The 13034-nt window shown below is 38.5% G+C and overlaps 1 protein-coding gene across 2 annotated transcripts in view; it reads right to left on the reverse strand.

The window, feature by feature from the left end:
• Positions 1–13034, reverse strand: part of ANO5 (anoctamin 5) — a 97108-nt gene that overhangs the window by 47864 nt on the left and 36210 nt on the right. For both annotated transcript variants that reach the window (XR_011251648.1, XM_069565017.1), the window contains exons 7-9: positions 12367–12651; positions 5640–5753; positions 653–768 (exon numbers count right to left, since the gene is read on the reverse strand). Coding sequence is in view for 1 of the 2 variants with exons in the window: in XM_069565017.1 (XP_069421118.1) it covers positions 653–768; positions 5640–5753; positions 12367–12651 (515 nt within the window). In the remaining variant the exon portion in view is untranslated. The remainder of the gene's footprint in view (positions 1–652; positions 769–5639; positions 5754–12366; positions 12652–13034) is intronic.

Consider the following 13034-nt stretch of genomic DNA (forward strand, 5'->3'; position numbering starts at 1 on the left):
TTTACTGAAACCATAGCAGGAGTCTCCTAACCCCCTGTATGTATGTAGTATTGTTATGGTGCAAAGCAAGAACCTGCAACAGAGTCTTCTTGCAAAGCGAATGAAACTAAGAATTGAAATAACAGAACAACTGCCTTCACGGCTGAGATCGATATATACAAACTATATACAGCTTTTCTGTTATCTTCTAAATTCCTGGACCCAGAGAAAAACAAATGAACAAAAAATAAACATATTAAACACTAAGTGCTAACCCCATTCTAAAAAACATACATATATCATTTAATTATCAAATTACCCCAAAGGGAAAGCACTATTGTTTTTCCTGTTTTACATGTGAGTCTCCTAGAGGTTAAATAACTTGAACTTGTTTATATGTTTCTAAGAGAAAGAACTTGGATTTGAACCTAATCTACCTAAAAACTAAGGCCTAACCTCTGAACCATCGAGCTATCTCTGCATAGTGGTTAAGACTATTCTCACAACAGTGTTTTTCTCACAAATGAATGACTAAATTATAGTTTAGATACAAAACTGGGCAGATGGGAAATACAGTGGGTGAAAATAGTAAAAAGAATGGAATGTGATGCCATTGTGAATAAAAAGGACATAATCAAGTTTTAATCAGTTTGAATTTGTGTAAGAAACTTACCTAATCAAATTAAAAGGCTGCTCCTTGAAAAAATAAGAAAACCGAGCCCAGTTCTGGTAGAGTATGTTCCTTTGATTGACAGGATTAGGAGGTTCTGATGCCTTCCAATATTGACCCTACAGTAGGCAAGAAGAAATTACTGAACAGCAAAACAAAAGACAAAGGATAATGAAGGAGCACTGCTTTTATAAGAAGGTGAGTGAATGAGGCAAATGTTCTTTTTCATTTTTCAATTTGGATTTTCATATTCCATCTATGTAAATTACTGTATCATTTAGTATATTACAGGCTCCCCTGATAGTTCAGCTGGGAAAGAATCTGCCTCCAATGCGGGAGACCCGGGTTCAATCCCTGGGTTGGGAAGATCCCCTGGAGAAGGGAATGGCTACCCACTCCAGTATTCTGGCCTGGAGAATTCCATGGAGGGTATAGTCCATGGGATCGCAAAGAACTGGACACGACTGAGCGACTTTCACTTTCACTTTAGTGTATTATAGAGTGTAGTATATTTGCTACACTCTGTAACAAATGAAAATAACAGTGCTTTATTTATTAAATTCTCACACCGGGTTATCTAAAACCACAAGTGGAAGCCTAGGGCTGGCTTAACTCAAGCTGCTCCTTTGATGTGGAATGCTCCTTTCATTCCTACTCAAGTTCCAACAGTCATAGCTTAGGGATTCCTACAACTATAACTGGCTGGGACATTGAAAACACGCTGACTTTTTAATTTTATTGATGAAAAAAACAACCTCAAGCAAAGTTAGTGAATGATCCAAAGTCACTGGCTATCATTGATACTCATTTCCCCAAAAAACTTAATTAAAATATATAAAACAGACTTTTAGCACTTCAGTTCAGTTCAGTTTAGTCGCTAAGTTATACCAGACTCTTTGGGAATCCATGGACTGCAGCAAGCCAGGCTTCCCTGTCCATCACCATCTCCCAGAGCTTGCTCAAACTCATATCCATTGAGTTGCTGATGCCATCCAACCATCTCATCCTCTGCCCTCCCCTTCTCCTCATGCCTTCAATCTTTCCCAGCATCAGGGTCTTTTCCAATGAGTCAGTTCTTCACATACTGAAGCATATTGGAGAACATAAGCATACTGGAGCTTCAGCTTCGTCATCAGTCCTTCCAATGAGTATTCAGGACTGATTTAGTTTAGGATTGACTGGTTGGATCTCCTTGCAGTCCAAGGGACTCTCAAGAGTCTTCTCCAGCACCACAGTCCAAAAGCATCAATTCTTCAGCTATCAGCTTTCTTTATGGTTCAACTCCCACATCCGTACATGACTACTGGAAAAACCATAGCTTTGACTAGACAGACCTTTGTTGGCAAAATAATGTCTGTACTTTTTAATATGCTGTCTAGGTTGATCATAGCTTTTCTTTCAAGGAGCAAGTATCTTTAAATTTCATGGCTGCAATCACCATCTGCAGCGATTTTGGAGCCCAAGGAAATAGTCCGTCACCGTTTCTACTGTTTTGCCATCTATTTGCCATGAAGTGATGGGACCAGATGCCATTATCTTAGTTTTTTTGAATGTTTAGTTTTAGCTAGCTTTTTCATTCCCCTCTTTCCCTTTTATCATGAGGCTCTTTAGTTTCTCTCCTCTTTCTGCCATAACAGTGGTGTCATCTGCATATCTGAGATTATTCATATTTCTCCCAGCAATCTTGATTCCAGCTTGTGCTTCATTCAGCCTGGCATTGGACATGATGTACTCTGCATATAGGTTAAATAATGGTGACAATATACAGGCTTGATGTATACCTTTCCCAATTTGGAACCAGTCTGTTGCTGCATGCCTCGTTCTGTCGCTTCTTGACCTGCATACAGATTTCTCAGGAGGCAGGCAAGGTGGTCTGGTATTCCCATCTCTTTAGGAATTTTCCACAGTTTGTTGTGAGCCACACAGTCAAAGGCACTTCAGAGCCTCAACATTATTTCACATATAAGTTCCTCCCCCATTTTTAGGTACCAAGTAGCCTTACTATTGTTTAGTTGCTAAGTTGTGTATGGACTGTAGCCCACCCGGCTCTTCTTCCCTTCGGATTTCTCAGGCAAGAATACTGGAATGGGTTGCCATTTCCTTCTCCAGGGGAACTTCCCCACCAAGGGACTGAATCATGTCTCCTGTATTGGCAGGTGGGTTATTTACCACTGAACCACCAGGTAAGATCCAAGTAGCCTTATTTATATAAAGTTAATTAGGTTTTAGCAGAGCTCTGCCTAGGGCTTCTCAGATGGTGCAGCAGTAAAGAATCTGCCGTCCAGTGCAGAAAATTCAGGAGATACAAGCTTGATCCCTGGGTTGGGAAGATTTCCTGGAGTAGGAAAAGGCAACCCACTCTAGTATTCTTGCCTGAAAAATTCCAAGGACAGAGGAGACTGGTGGGCTACAGTCCATGGGGTTGCAGAGCGTAGGACCTGACTGAGTGCTGAGTACCGATGCAGAGCACTATCTATATATATTTGTTCAATGTTGTTTCCTTAACTGTTTGCCTAGAAAAGCAAACTGCTGAAGACAACATGGAGCAAACACCTAATTTAAAATTAAACTCACATGACAAGGTACAAAATTTTATATCATCCAGATTCCAACTTTCGTCTCCTGTAGCTAGTCCTACTGAATCTTGAGAAATTACAAAGAAAAAAGAAAAAAGTAGCCTATTTGGATATCTTAAAAAAAAAAAGTTTCTTTAAAGCACATAAGGGAAAAGTCTAGTACCTAAATCTGTATTGAGGAGAGAATAAAGAAAAAGAGGTAAAAATTAACAGTAAATGATAGCTCTCTCTAGCAACAGCCTAGTAAGACTGATTTTCTAGAGAGCATGGAGGACTCTACAAGAAGGCTAGATGTATGGATTAAAATTGCTGGTTACTGAAGACAGTTTGATAGTTAGAAAAGAATCAATGCCCTGAAAACAAACAATCCTCAAAATCTTTGAGAAAAAAAAAAAAAACAAAACGAAAGCAACTTCCTGGTGGCACAGTGGATAAGGATCTGCCTGCCAAAGAAGAGGACAGCCCTTTGATCCATGGTCCCTGAAGCATGTTGTGGAGCAACTAGGCCCACGTGCCACAACTCCTGAGCCCATGTGCCACAACTACTAAAGCCCACAAGCTATAGTGCCCACAAGCCACAACTACTGAGCCTGTGTGTAGCAACTGCTGAAGCCTGCATGCCCAAGAGCCCACACTCTGCCGCGACTACCCCATGTGTTGCAGCTACTACAGCCTGGGCACCTCGAGCCTATGCTCTGAAACAAGAGAAGCTACCGCAATGAGAAGCCTGCGCCCCACAACAAAGGGTAGCAAAGGGTAGCCCCCACTTGCCACAACCAGAGAAAGCCTGTTTGCAGCAAGAATGACCCAGCGCAACCACAAATAAATATAGATAATATTTTTTAAAAAGATGAAAGTCAACGAAACTCTGATTTTTCTGCTTGCTAGGAACTGAAAATATTTTTTAAAATCTTCACACACACACAAAAAAGAATGAACCCATTGGTGAAGAAGACTGCATTGCAAAGTGTTTATTGAACTACTATAGATCTCTCTACTTGATCAAATGTCTTGGCATTGTTTAAAATACATTATCCCCTAGAAGTTCTTGGGCCCAGGGGAAAAAAATATGTGTGTGTGGTGGGGGGTATGTGGGGAGTTTCTCTAAAACAAGTTAAATTCACCTCAATTGATACTTGTATTGAGAATTGCCACTCATTGCGGAAAATTCCTCTATACCCTTGTAGCTAACATAGAAAAGATAATCAACTAGCTAATGTTGAACAGACTTAGAGTCAACAGCTAACACTTGAATAAATATTGACAGAGAATAGCTGAAAAAGAGAGAGGTTGCCTTTGGGCTTTTGGAAACCATGAGAGCAATATAATTTTCAAAAACATGGGCAATGATTAAGATGCCACTTGTTTAAACAGAAATACCTAATTCTTCTATATTCTAAAGGTATGTGTTTATCAAAAAGAGATCATCATCAAAAAGCCTTTATAAGTGTGGAAGAGTTAAACAGGAACAAAAGAAAGCAAAGCTCCAGGAAATGATCCTTAAGTAGTTCACATGAATTTAGCCAAATGATGCCTGCTGATAACAGGTGATGAAATTCAAATGCTAAATATCCAAAAGGAAAGATTTCTCTCAGATACCCCCAGAAACTAGGCTGTCTTGGTTGACAAGTCAAGGTGTAGGTTTGGGTGAATGGTTGCATGATCTAAATGTCACTTCTTTGTTGAACTCAACATGATCTGCCAGGCCCAAGGAATCCTTCTGCACAATCTCAGTTATTTGAATCTTTCTTATGGACTGAAGTCTTTAGCTTGTTTTGCATTTGTATTTATGCTTTACTTCCCAGAAATTCCTAGCCTGCGAGCCTGGATTCATGGTGTGTTCCAATAATACCTAACAGAATGCTCTGCAAAGATGCGTGTTCTGTTGCTCAGTCATGTCTGTCTCTTTGCAACTCCATGGACTGTAGCCCACCAGACGCCTCTGTCCATGGAATTTTTTACGCTGTAACTAAAACCAACTGTACATTTGATGAATGAGTTCAAGAATGCATGCAATTTAAATCCTTTACAACTTCAAAAGTTTACAAGCATGAAAAGAAAAGATCTGATGAATCTGAATATAAATGTTCAAAAGCTATGTTCTAAAATGTTCTTTTATTAATAATATAACGTCCATTTTCAATATGGGTTCTAAAAAAAACTCATGTGCAAATGTAAAGATGTTTTAATAAATTTCCATTGAAACCTCAATGTGGAGAGGTTTTAACTATGTGTTTAGCATAGTTCTCAGCTTGGACCTAGGGAATCCAAGGGATTTCCCCCAACATAAGTGAGATTAAGCAACCTGTCATGAAAGAGGAAGCAAATGGAAGATTCTGTCTCCCAACAAGTAAGCCTCTGAATGTGGGAAAGCAAAAACAGGCTCAGTATTTCTAAACCAAGCATATACTTACATCATGGAGTGGAAAGGCAGATGAGTAAGTGTTAGAATTTAGCAGTCTTTCAATGCCAAACCTTTTCTTCCCATCCTCCATGCCAAAAGGACACCGTGAGAGAATATAATAAACCTATGAGGTAAGCATAGATACACCTTTCAGAAATGTATGCTTTCCACATTTTTCAAAATCACAATTAAACTTTTTCTCAGGAGAAGGGCATAGCAACCTACTCTAGTATTCTTGCCTGGAGAATCCCCATAGACAAAAGAGCCTGGCAGGCTACAGTCCATCGGGTTGCAAGAGTCAGACATGACTGAGCGACTAAAAACACACAGACACACACACACACACACAGAGTTTTTCTCAATGCAGATACAGACTCTGGTAATGGAAGGAATCTTTCCCTTGCTGTTTGGGGGAAGATGCAGAAGGTGGGGTTGTGTAGAGTTATAGGTACTGCACCTCCTGGGTATGAGAGCTCCTTATTCCCTCAGGGAGAGGGACAATGGCTTATAACTTATTTTTTCTTCTCATGTCCCAAGCTCCTCTGGGAGTTCTTTGTACCAGAATTGATAGTACAATTGGGGCTTTAAGTTGGAATCTAATATCACTGCCCCTAACAGTTGAGTTAGGGTAATAGGGAGTAGAAGTGACACTTGGCCAAGCACTTGAAGGCTTCCTAATTCATTACTCTGATGTTTCATACAGGGCCTTTTCCTAATATTAACACAAGATGATGAATCTATTAACTCAAGAAGATCATTCCTCTCTATATAACTACTATGGGATCATTTATATATTTTTATCAGTCTTATCCTTTATAAAACTCTGTATTTTCCTTGGGCTGTGTTCTTGTATATTTTTCAATTCAATCTCATCTGTTTTTTGTCTTTCAGAAACTTCAAAATTTCTGCTTTTCTGATTTTGGCCTTTTTCACTCTGTGTAGGTCTATTTCTCTTCCCCTCACATTTTAAACATTTTATTACCTAAGGAATTGCTGATTGCAAGGTCTGTCATCCTTGAATCTTTATCTAATCTGGTTATTCATTTTAAGGGCTGTTTAATACTTATGTCTTGATAAATAAATGATAATTTATGTGAGGTAGTTTTAATTTTATAAATAATGTGATAAATATTAGCTATTTTACATACTTTGGATTATTTCCCAAGGAAAGATTCACCAAAAAGAACTCTATATTGGGGAGCTAACAAAGTGGAATTCTTCCAGATATTAGGACCTATGATAAAGCTATGTTAATAAATACAGCATGGTATTGGCAAATAAAAACAAATTTAGACTTAGGAAAGACTTTAAAGGATTATAGGAAGAGGATGAGGCAGACTACTGCAATAGAGAGATATGGCAACATGGAGAAGTAAGCCAGGTTCAGGAAGTGTCTTTCTTTGTGTTAAGGAAGGGCTAGTCTACATGCCAACATTGGCTCAGGTTATGGGCACATCAAAGTTTAGGGTCTTTGGGGGAAGAAAGAAGTCCAACTAAAGTTTGGTAATTCACCTGGTAAGTACTTTGTTTCACAGGATTGATGAGGATAAATAGTTCAGATAACAATTTATGAAACATAAGAGGACTATGGAAGGCCTGTGTTTAAACTTTATGATCCTAAAGTAATAACAAAAGGGAAAACTATAAGGGTAAGCATCGATCTGAAAGTATAGATCTCAGTCACAACAAAGAATTCAATTTTGCCATCCGCTATAACACTGATGAACCTGAAAGATAGTACGCTAAGTGTAATAAGTCAGAGAAAGACAAATATGCAGAATATGATACCTATAATCTAAAAAAAATATATAAAATGAATGAACGTAACAAAACAGAAACAGATTCAGAGAGAACACACCAGTGGTCATCAATAAAGAGAAGGGTGGTGGGAGGGGTGAGGTATGGAGAATAAGAGGAGGTACAAACTGTTATATGCAAAATGAATAGGATACATGGATATATTAGAGAGCACAGGGAATATAACCATTTTATTTTATCATTTAAATGGAGCATGACCAGCAAAACTATTGAATCACTATGTTGTACAAAAAAAAGTGTCTAGGATATAGTAAGTGCTATTTAAATATTAGTGCTACTTAAATATCAGACTAGATCTGATAGACTGCCTGATGAACTATGGAATGAGGTTCATGACATTGTACAGGAGACAGGGATCAAGACCATCCCCATGGAAAAGAAATGCAAAAAAGCAAAATGGCTGTCCGGGGAGGCCTTATAAATAGCTGTGAAAACAAGAGAAGTGAACAGCAAAGGAGAAAAGGAAAGATATAAGCATCTGAATGCAGAGTTCCAAAGAATAGCAAGGAGAGATAAGAAAGCCTTCCTCAGCGATCAATGCATAGAAATAGAGGAAAACAACAGAATGGGAAATTTCTCAAGAAAATTAGAGATACCAGGGGAACATATCATGCAAAGATGGGCTCGATAAAGGACAAAAATGGTAAGGACCTAACAGAAGCAGAAGATATTAAGAAGAGGTGGCAAGAATACACAGAAGAACTGTACAAAAAAGACCTTCACAACCCAGATAATCATGATGGTGTGATCATTCACCTAGAGCCAGACATCCTGGAATGTGAAGTCAAGTGGGCCTTAGAAAGCATCACTACGAACAAAGTTAGTGGAGGTGATGGAATTCCAGTTGAGCTATTTCAAATCCAGAAAGATGATGCTATGAAAGTGCTGCACTCAATATGCCAGCAAATGTGGAAAACTCAGCAGTGGCCACAGGACTGGAAAAGGTCAGTTTTCATTCTAATCCCAAAGAAAAGCAATGCCAAAGAATGCTCAAACTACCACAAATTGCATTTATCTCACACGTTAGTAAAGTAATGCTCAAAATTCTTCAAGCCAGGCTTTAGCAATACGTGAACCGTGAACTCCCTGATGTTCAAGCTGGTTTTAGAAAAGGCAGAAGAACCAGAGATCAAATTGCCAAGATCCACCGGATCATCGATAAAGCAAGAGAGTTCCAGAAAAACATCTATCTCTGCTTTATTGACTATGCCAAAGCCTTTGACTGTGTGGATCACAATAAACTGTGGAAAATTCTGAAAGAGATGCAAATACTAGACCACCTGACCTGTCTCTTGAGAAACCTGTATGCAGGTCAGGAAGCAACAGTTAGAACTGGACATGGAACAACACACTGGTTCCAAACAGGAAAAGGAGTACATCAAGGCTGTATATTGTCACCATGCTTATTTAACTTCTATGCAGAGTACATCATGAGAAATGCTGGGCTGGAAGAAGCACAAGCTAGAATCAAGACTGAGGGGAGAAATATCAATAACCTCAGATATGCAGATGATACCACCCTGATGGCAGAAAGTGAAGAGGAACTAAAAAGCCTCTTAATGAAGGTGAAAGAGAAGAGTGGAAAAGTTGGCTTAAAGCTCAAAATTCAGAAGACTAAGATCATGGCATCTGGTCCCATCACTTCCTGGGAAATAGATGGGGAAACAGTGGAAACAGTGTCAGACTTTGTTTTGGGGGGCTCCAAAATCATTGCAGATGGTGACTGCAGCCAGGAAATTAAGAGATGCTTACTTCTTGGAAGAAAAGTTATGACCAACCTAGATTGCATATTCAAAAGCAGAGACATTACTTTGCCAACAAGGTCCATCTAGTCAAAGCTATGGTTTTTTCTGTGGTCATGTATGGATGTGAGAGTTGGACTATGAAGAAAGCTGAGTGCTGAAGAATTGATGCTTTTGAACTGCGGTGTTGGAGAAAACTCTTGAGAGTCCCTTGGACTGCAAGGAGATCCAATCACTCCATTCTAAAGGAGATCAGTCCTGGGTGTTCATTGGAAAGACTGATGCTAAAGCTAAAACTCCAATACTTTGGCCACCTCATGCAAAAAGCTGACTCATTGGAAAAGACTGATGCTATGAGGGATTGGGGGCAGGAGCAAAAGGGGACGACAGAGGATGAGATGGCTGCATGGCATCACTGACTTGATGGACATGAGTTTGAGTGAACTCTGGGAGTTGGTGTTGGACAGGGAGGCCTGGCATACTGCGACATGGGGTCGCAAAGAGTCAGACACAACTGAGCGACTGAACTGAACTGATTTAAATACTTGCTATTATTAACAGTAATAGTATTTTAAGGAAACTCAAGACTATTTCGCACATTTGAAGTGTCACTGTTTTAAGTATATACTTGCACTTATGACTGAGAAATATACAAATTTGGATACACGCATTTGGTATATGTCAAAATAGTAAGAAAGAAAGACAGAAAGGAAGGGAAAAAGAGAGAGTAAAGAAGGATGGAGGGATGGAGGTAGGAACGAAAGAACAGACATTTCCCTGGTGCCAAATCTTAGAGCATTTCCTTCAGAGACTTATAATTATAAATTCTTTTTCTCTTCTCTCAGAGATGTATGCAAATCCTTTTAAAAGCTAAATAAACTTTTTGCCAGTTCTCTAACTCAGGAGTGTTTTTCTTAAGTTTTCTAGGAACCGTCTCTTTCAAATGAAAACATCAAGAAAGGCGGCATCGCTGTTTCCTTGTCTCTATATGGGAGTGTATTCTGGGCATCTGGTCCCAAGTTGTAGCTATCTGCTTCACATAGAGATATGAGAAGCTTTATTATTATGAACACTTCAATTAGTAGATGAACTTAGAATAAATTATGTGGCAAATAGTACCGCCAAGCCTAACAGAGGGGTCATCTGTGAAATACACATTGTGAGGCTCAGATATCATGATGAAGATGCTTTGAAAAGTATGAAATCCTGTACCAATGAAAGATGCTCTTGTAACAATGTGCAGTTTATATATATACATGAACTATAGTGTTCCAGTTGAAGATAGGAAGGAAGGGTCTTTTCTACATCAATTTTCCAAATAACTTCCTGAATAGAGCAAGAACAATATTGCTCCATTATGAAGGAGGGGAAGTTGTTGAGTTTTAATGCTGAATTAACCCAACGTATAGCACTCGTGACAAAAAACAAGTAAAGCTAAATGAGTACTGACCTATCTATACCTGAACAAGTTACTAACTTATTCCTATAAATTCAATCGCCTATTGCTAGCAATATTTTAAAGCATTTACAGTTTACAGAGGGCTTCATGTACACTTTTTCATTTGATCTTTCCAATAACGCTAGTCTTTACCATTCTCTGTTTTAAGACAGATTACCTTGTTTATAAAGTAGACTTGGGAATTGAAATCTGGCCTTCTGATTTCAGGCCATGTGCTCAACATCCCCTTAAATGTTGCCTCTTAGATCTGCTGTTCCTGCTACTGGTGCTTTTTAATCCAAGTAAGACAAGGGAGAGAACTTTTAGTTTGTTGATTTGCATTTTGTTTAATGCAATGTAATGCAATGCAATGTAATGGTATTACATTTTGTTTAATGTTCCTGTCAGTGAATTGTTCAAAAACCAGATCTAGGGACTAGAAGAATGACTATTTCAAAATCCTTCTTAGACACTTAGGAGTGGTGAATCTAAAGGGAATGAAGTCTCTCATTCCTCAAGGAAAGAGTAAGTAATCTCAAGACCACTCTTGTCATTGTTAGAACCCTGGTGATTTCATTAGTAGGTAACAGATACATAGTAACAAAGTAAGAGATACATAGTAACAAAGAACCTGAATTTTTTTCCTCTAAAGTCAGATCAATAATAATAGGATCTCACACTTAGTAAATCCCTCATGCATTCCAGAAACTATTCAAAGTCCTTCACACCTTAACTCATTTAATTCTCAGGGTAACCTATGAGGTAGGCATTACTCTTATTTTAACAAGAAGAAACAGGGGCAAAGAAATGGTGAGAGATTTTTAATGAGAAATTTAGATTCTAGGACTACAACTGGAGAGGAAATATTATTATAAAAAAGACTGAAAATGGCTTTAAATGAAAGGAAAAAGCTCTGAGGTTTCTCAAATGCTGTCTATTGTGGACAAAATAAAATAATGCCTTCCATTTCAATAAACAAAGAATGCTGCCTGCCAACAAGCCATTAACTACTGCAGCCATGCCACAATGGGGAATTCAGGAGAGAGAAAAGCAGGATACAGGTCCTACATAGTTAAGAGGTATATCAAAGGAATAATTTCAACACCCCAGACTCCTCAATCTTCCCATACCCAGAAAAGCACTAAAATTATTAACTTGAGATATCTGCATTTTGTGATTAGCAGTAATCTTTTAATGCTCCATTACATGTTTGTTTGTTTGTTTTATCCTGGGTCCTCCATGACCTCTTTGCAACAGTTCCTCAGAGGCTATAGTCTATGACAATGTCCCTGAATAAAACATAATTCTCAACATTTAGCTTGTGCTTTTTTTTTCCCAGTCAACACCATATATACAGAAATTAAAACACTTCATTTCCATTTGGAATGACCAATATTTCTCCTAATATGCACTGAATATATAAAACCAAAGGCTAAAATTATAGAATGATTTTACAGAAATCTTACAACATCAAAGTCCTCTAGGTCTTAATTAAGTAATTTCCCCAGTATTGCATGAGGCCTCTTTGCTATATTCACACTGTCAACTATTCACTTTTAAACAATTTGAGAAGTAGGGAGGTTGACAGGGTTATGTGGTCCAAGATGGACATTCAAATCTGCCCAATATCATGGAACACATCAAAATTTACACAGAAACACCTTGTAGTCATAGTATTACACATGTACACATATAAAAGCACACTTGAAGGGATGTACCCAAAGGTCTTCTCTACCTACAATTCTGTTTCTTGATGAGGATGGAAAGAAGCTTGACTCATCTTTAATGAGGAAGAGCTCTTGCCGATGTCTGCTGAACTGAACAGTGAAATAATCCGGAGTAGGATGCTTCACGCCCCTTGGGAGCTTCAGAGGCTCAAGCATACAACTAAAAGGGGTTCTGTCAGCTGAGGGAATATCACTCTCCTTAACAGGCATTTTGATTCCCAACACTTCGGCGTAAGTAACTAACACTTCCCAAGGGGCATGGATCTTGACAAAGTAAGTCCTGCCATCTTCGGAGTTCTGTATAAAATGGAGGCAAAATAGTGGAAAGATTACTAAATTGATTAAAGAAAGAAAATTTTTACAAAACCTCAAATTAAAGATGTCATACCATTCTCAATTTTTTGAAAAATTTCAGCAAAATTTCTAGAAAAGTAATGCTTAAAACAGTGGTACATACCTTCTTCTCGTTTAGTTGCTCAGGTGTATCTGGCCTTTTGTAACCTCATGGACTGTAGCCCACCAGGCTCGTCAGTTCATGGGATTTCCCAGGCAAGAATACTGGAGTGGATTGCCATTTCTTTCTCATATATATTTATATGAGATACATATGTGTGTGTGTGTGTGTGTGTGTGTGTGTGTGTGTGTATGTATGTATAATATGTGGGTTTTCCTGGTGGCTC

The sequence above is a fragment of the Ovis canadensis genome, chromosome 21 (assembly GCF_042477335.2).
Source record: "Ovis canadensis isolate MfBH-ARS-UI-01 breed Bighorn chromosome 21, ARS-UI_OviCan_v2, whole genome shotgun sequence".
NCBI classification, from domain to species: Eukaryota; Metazoa; Chordata; class Mammalia; order Artiodactyla; family Bovidae; genus Ovis; species Ovis canadensis.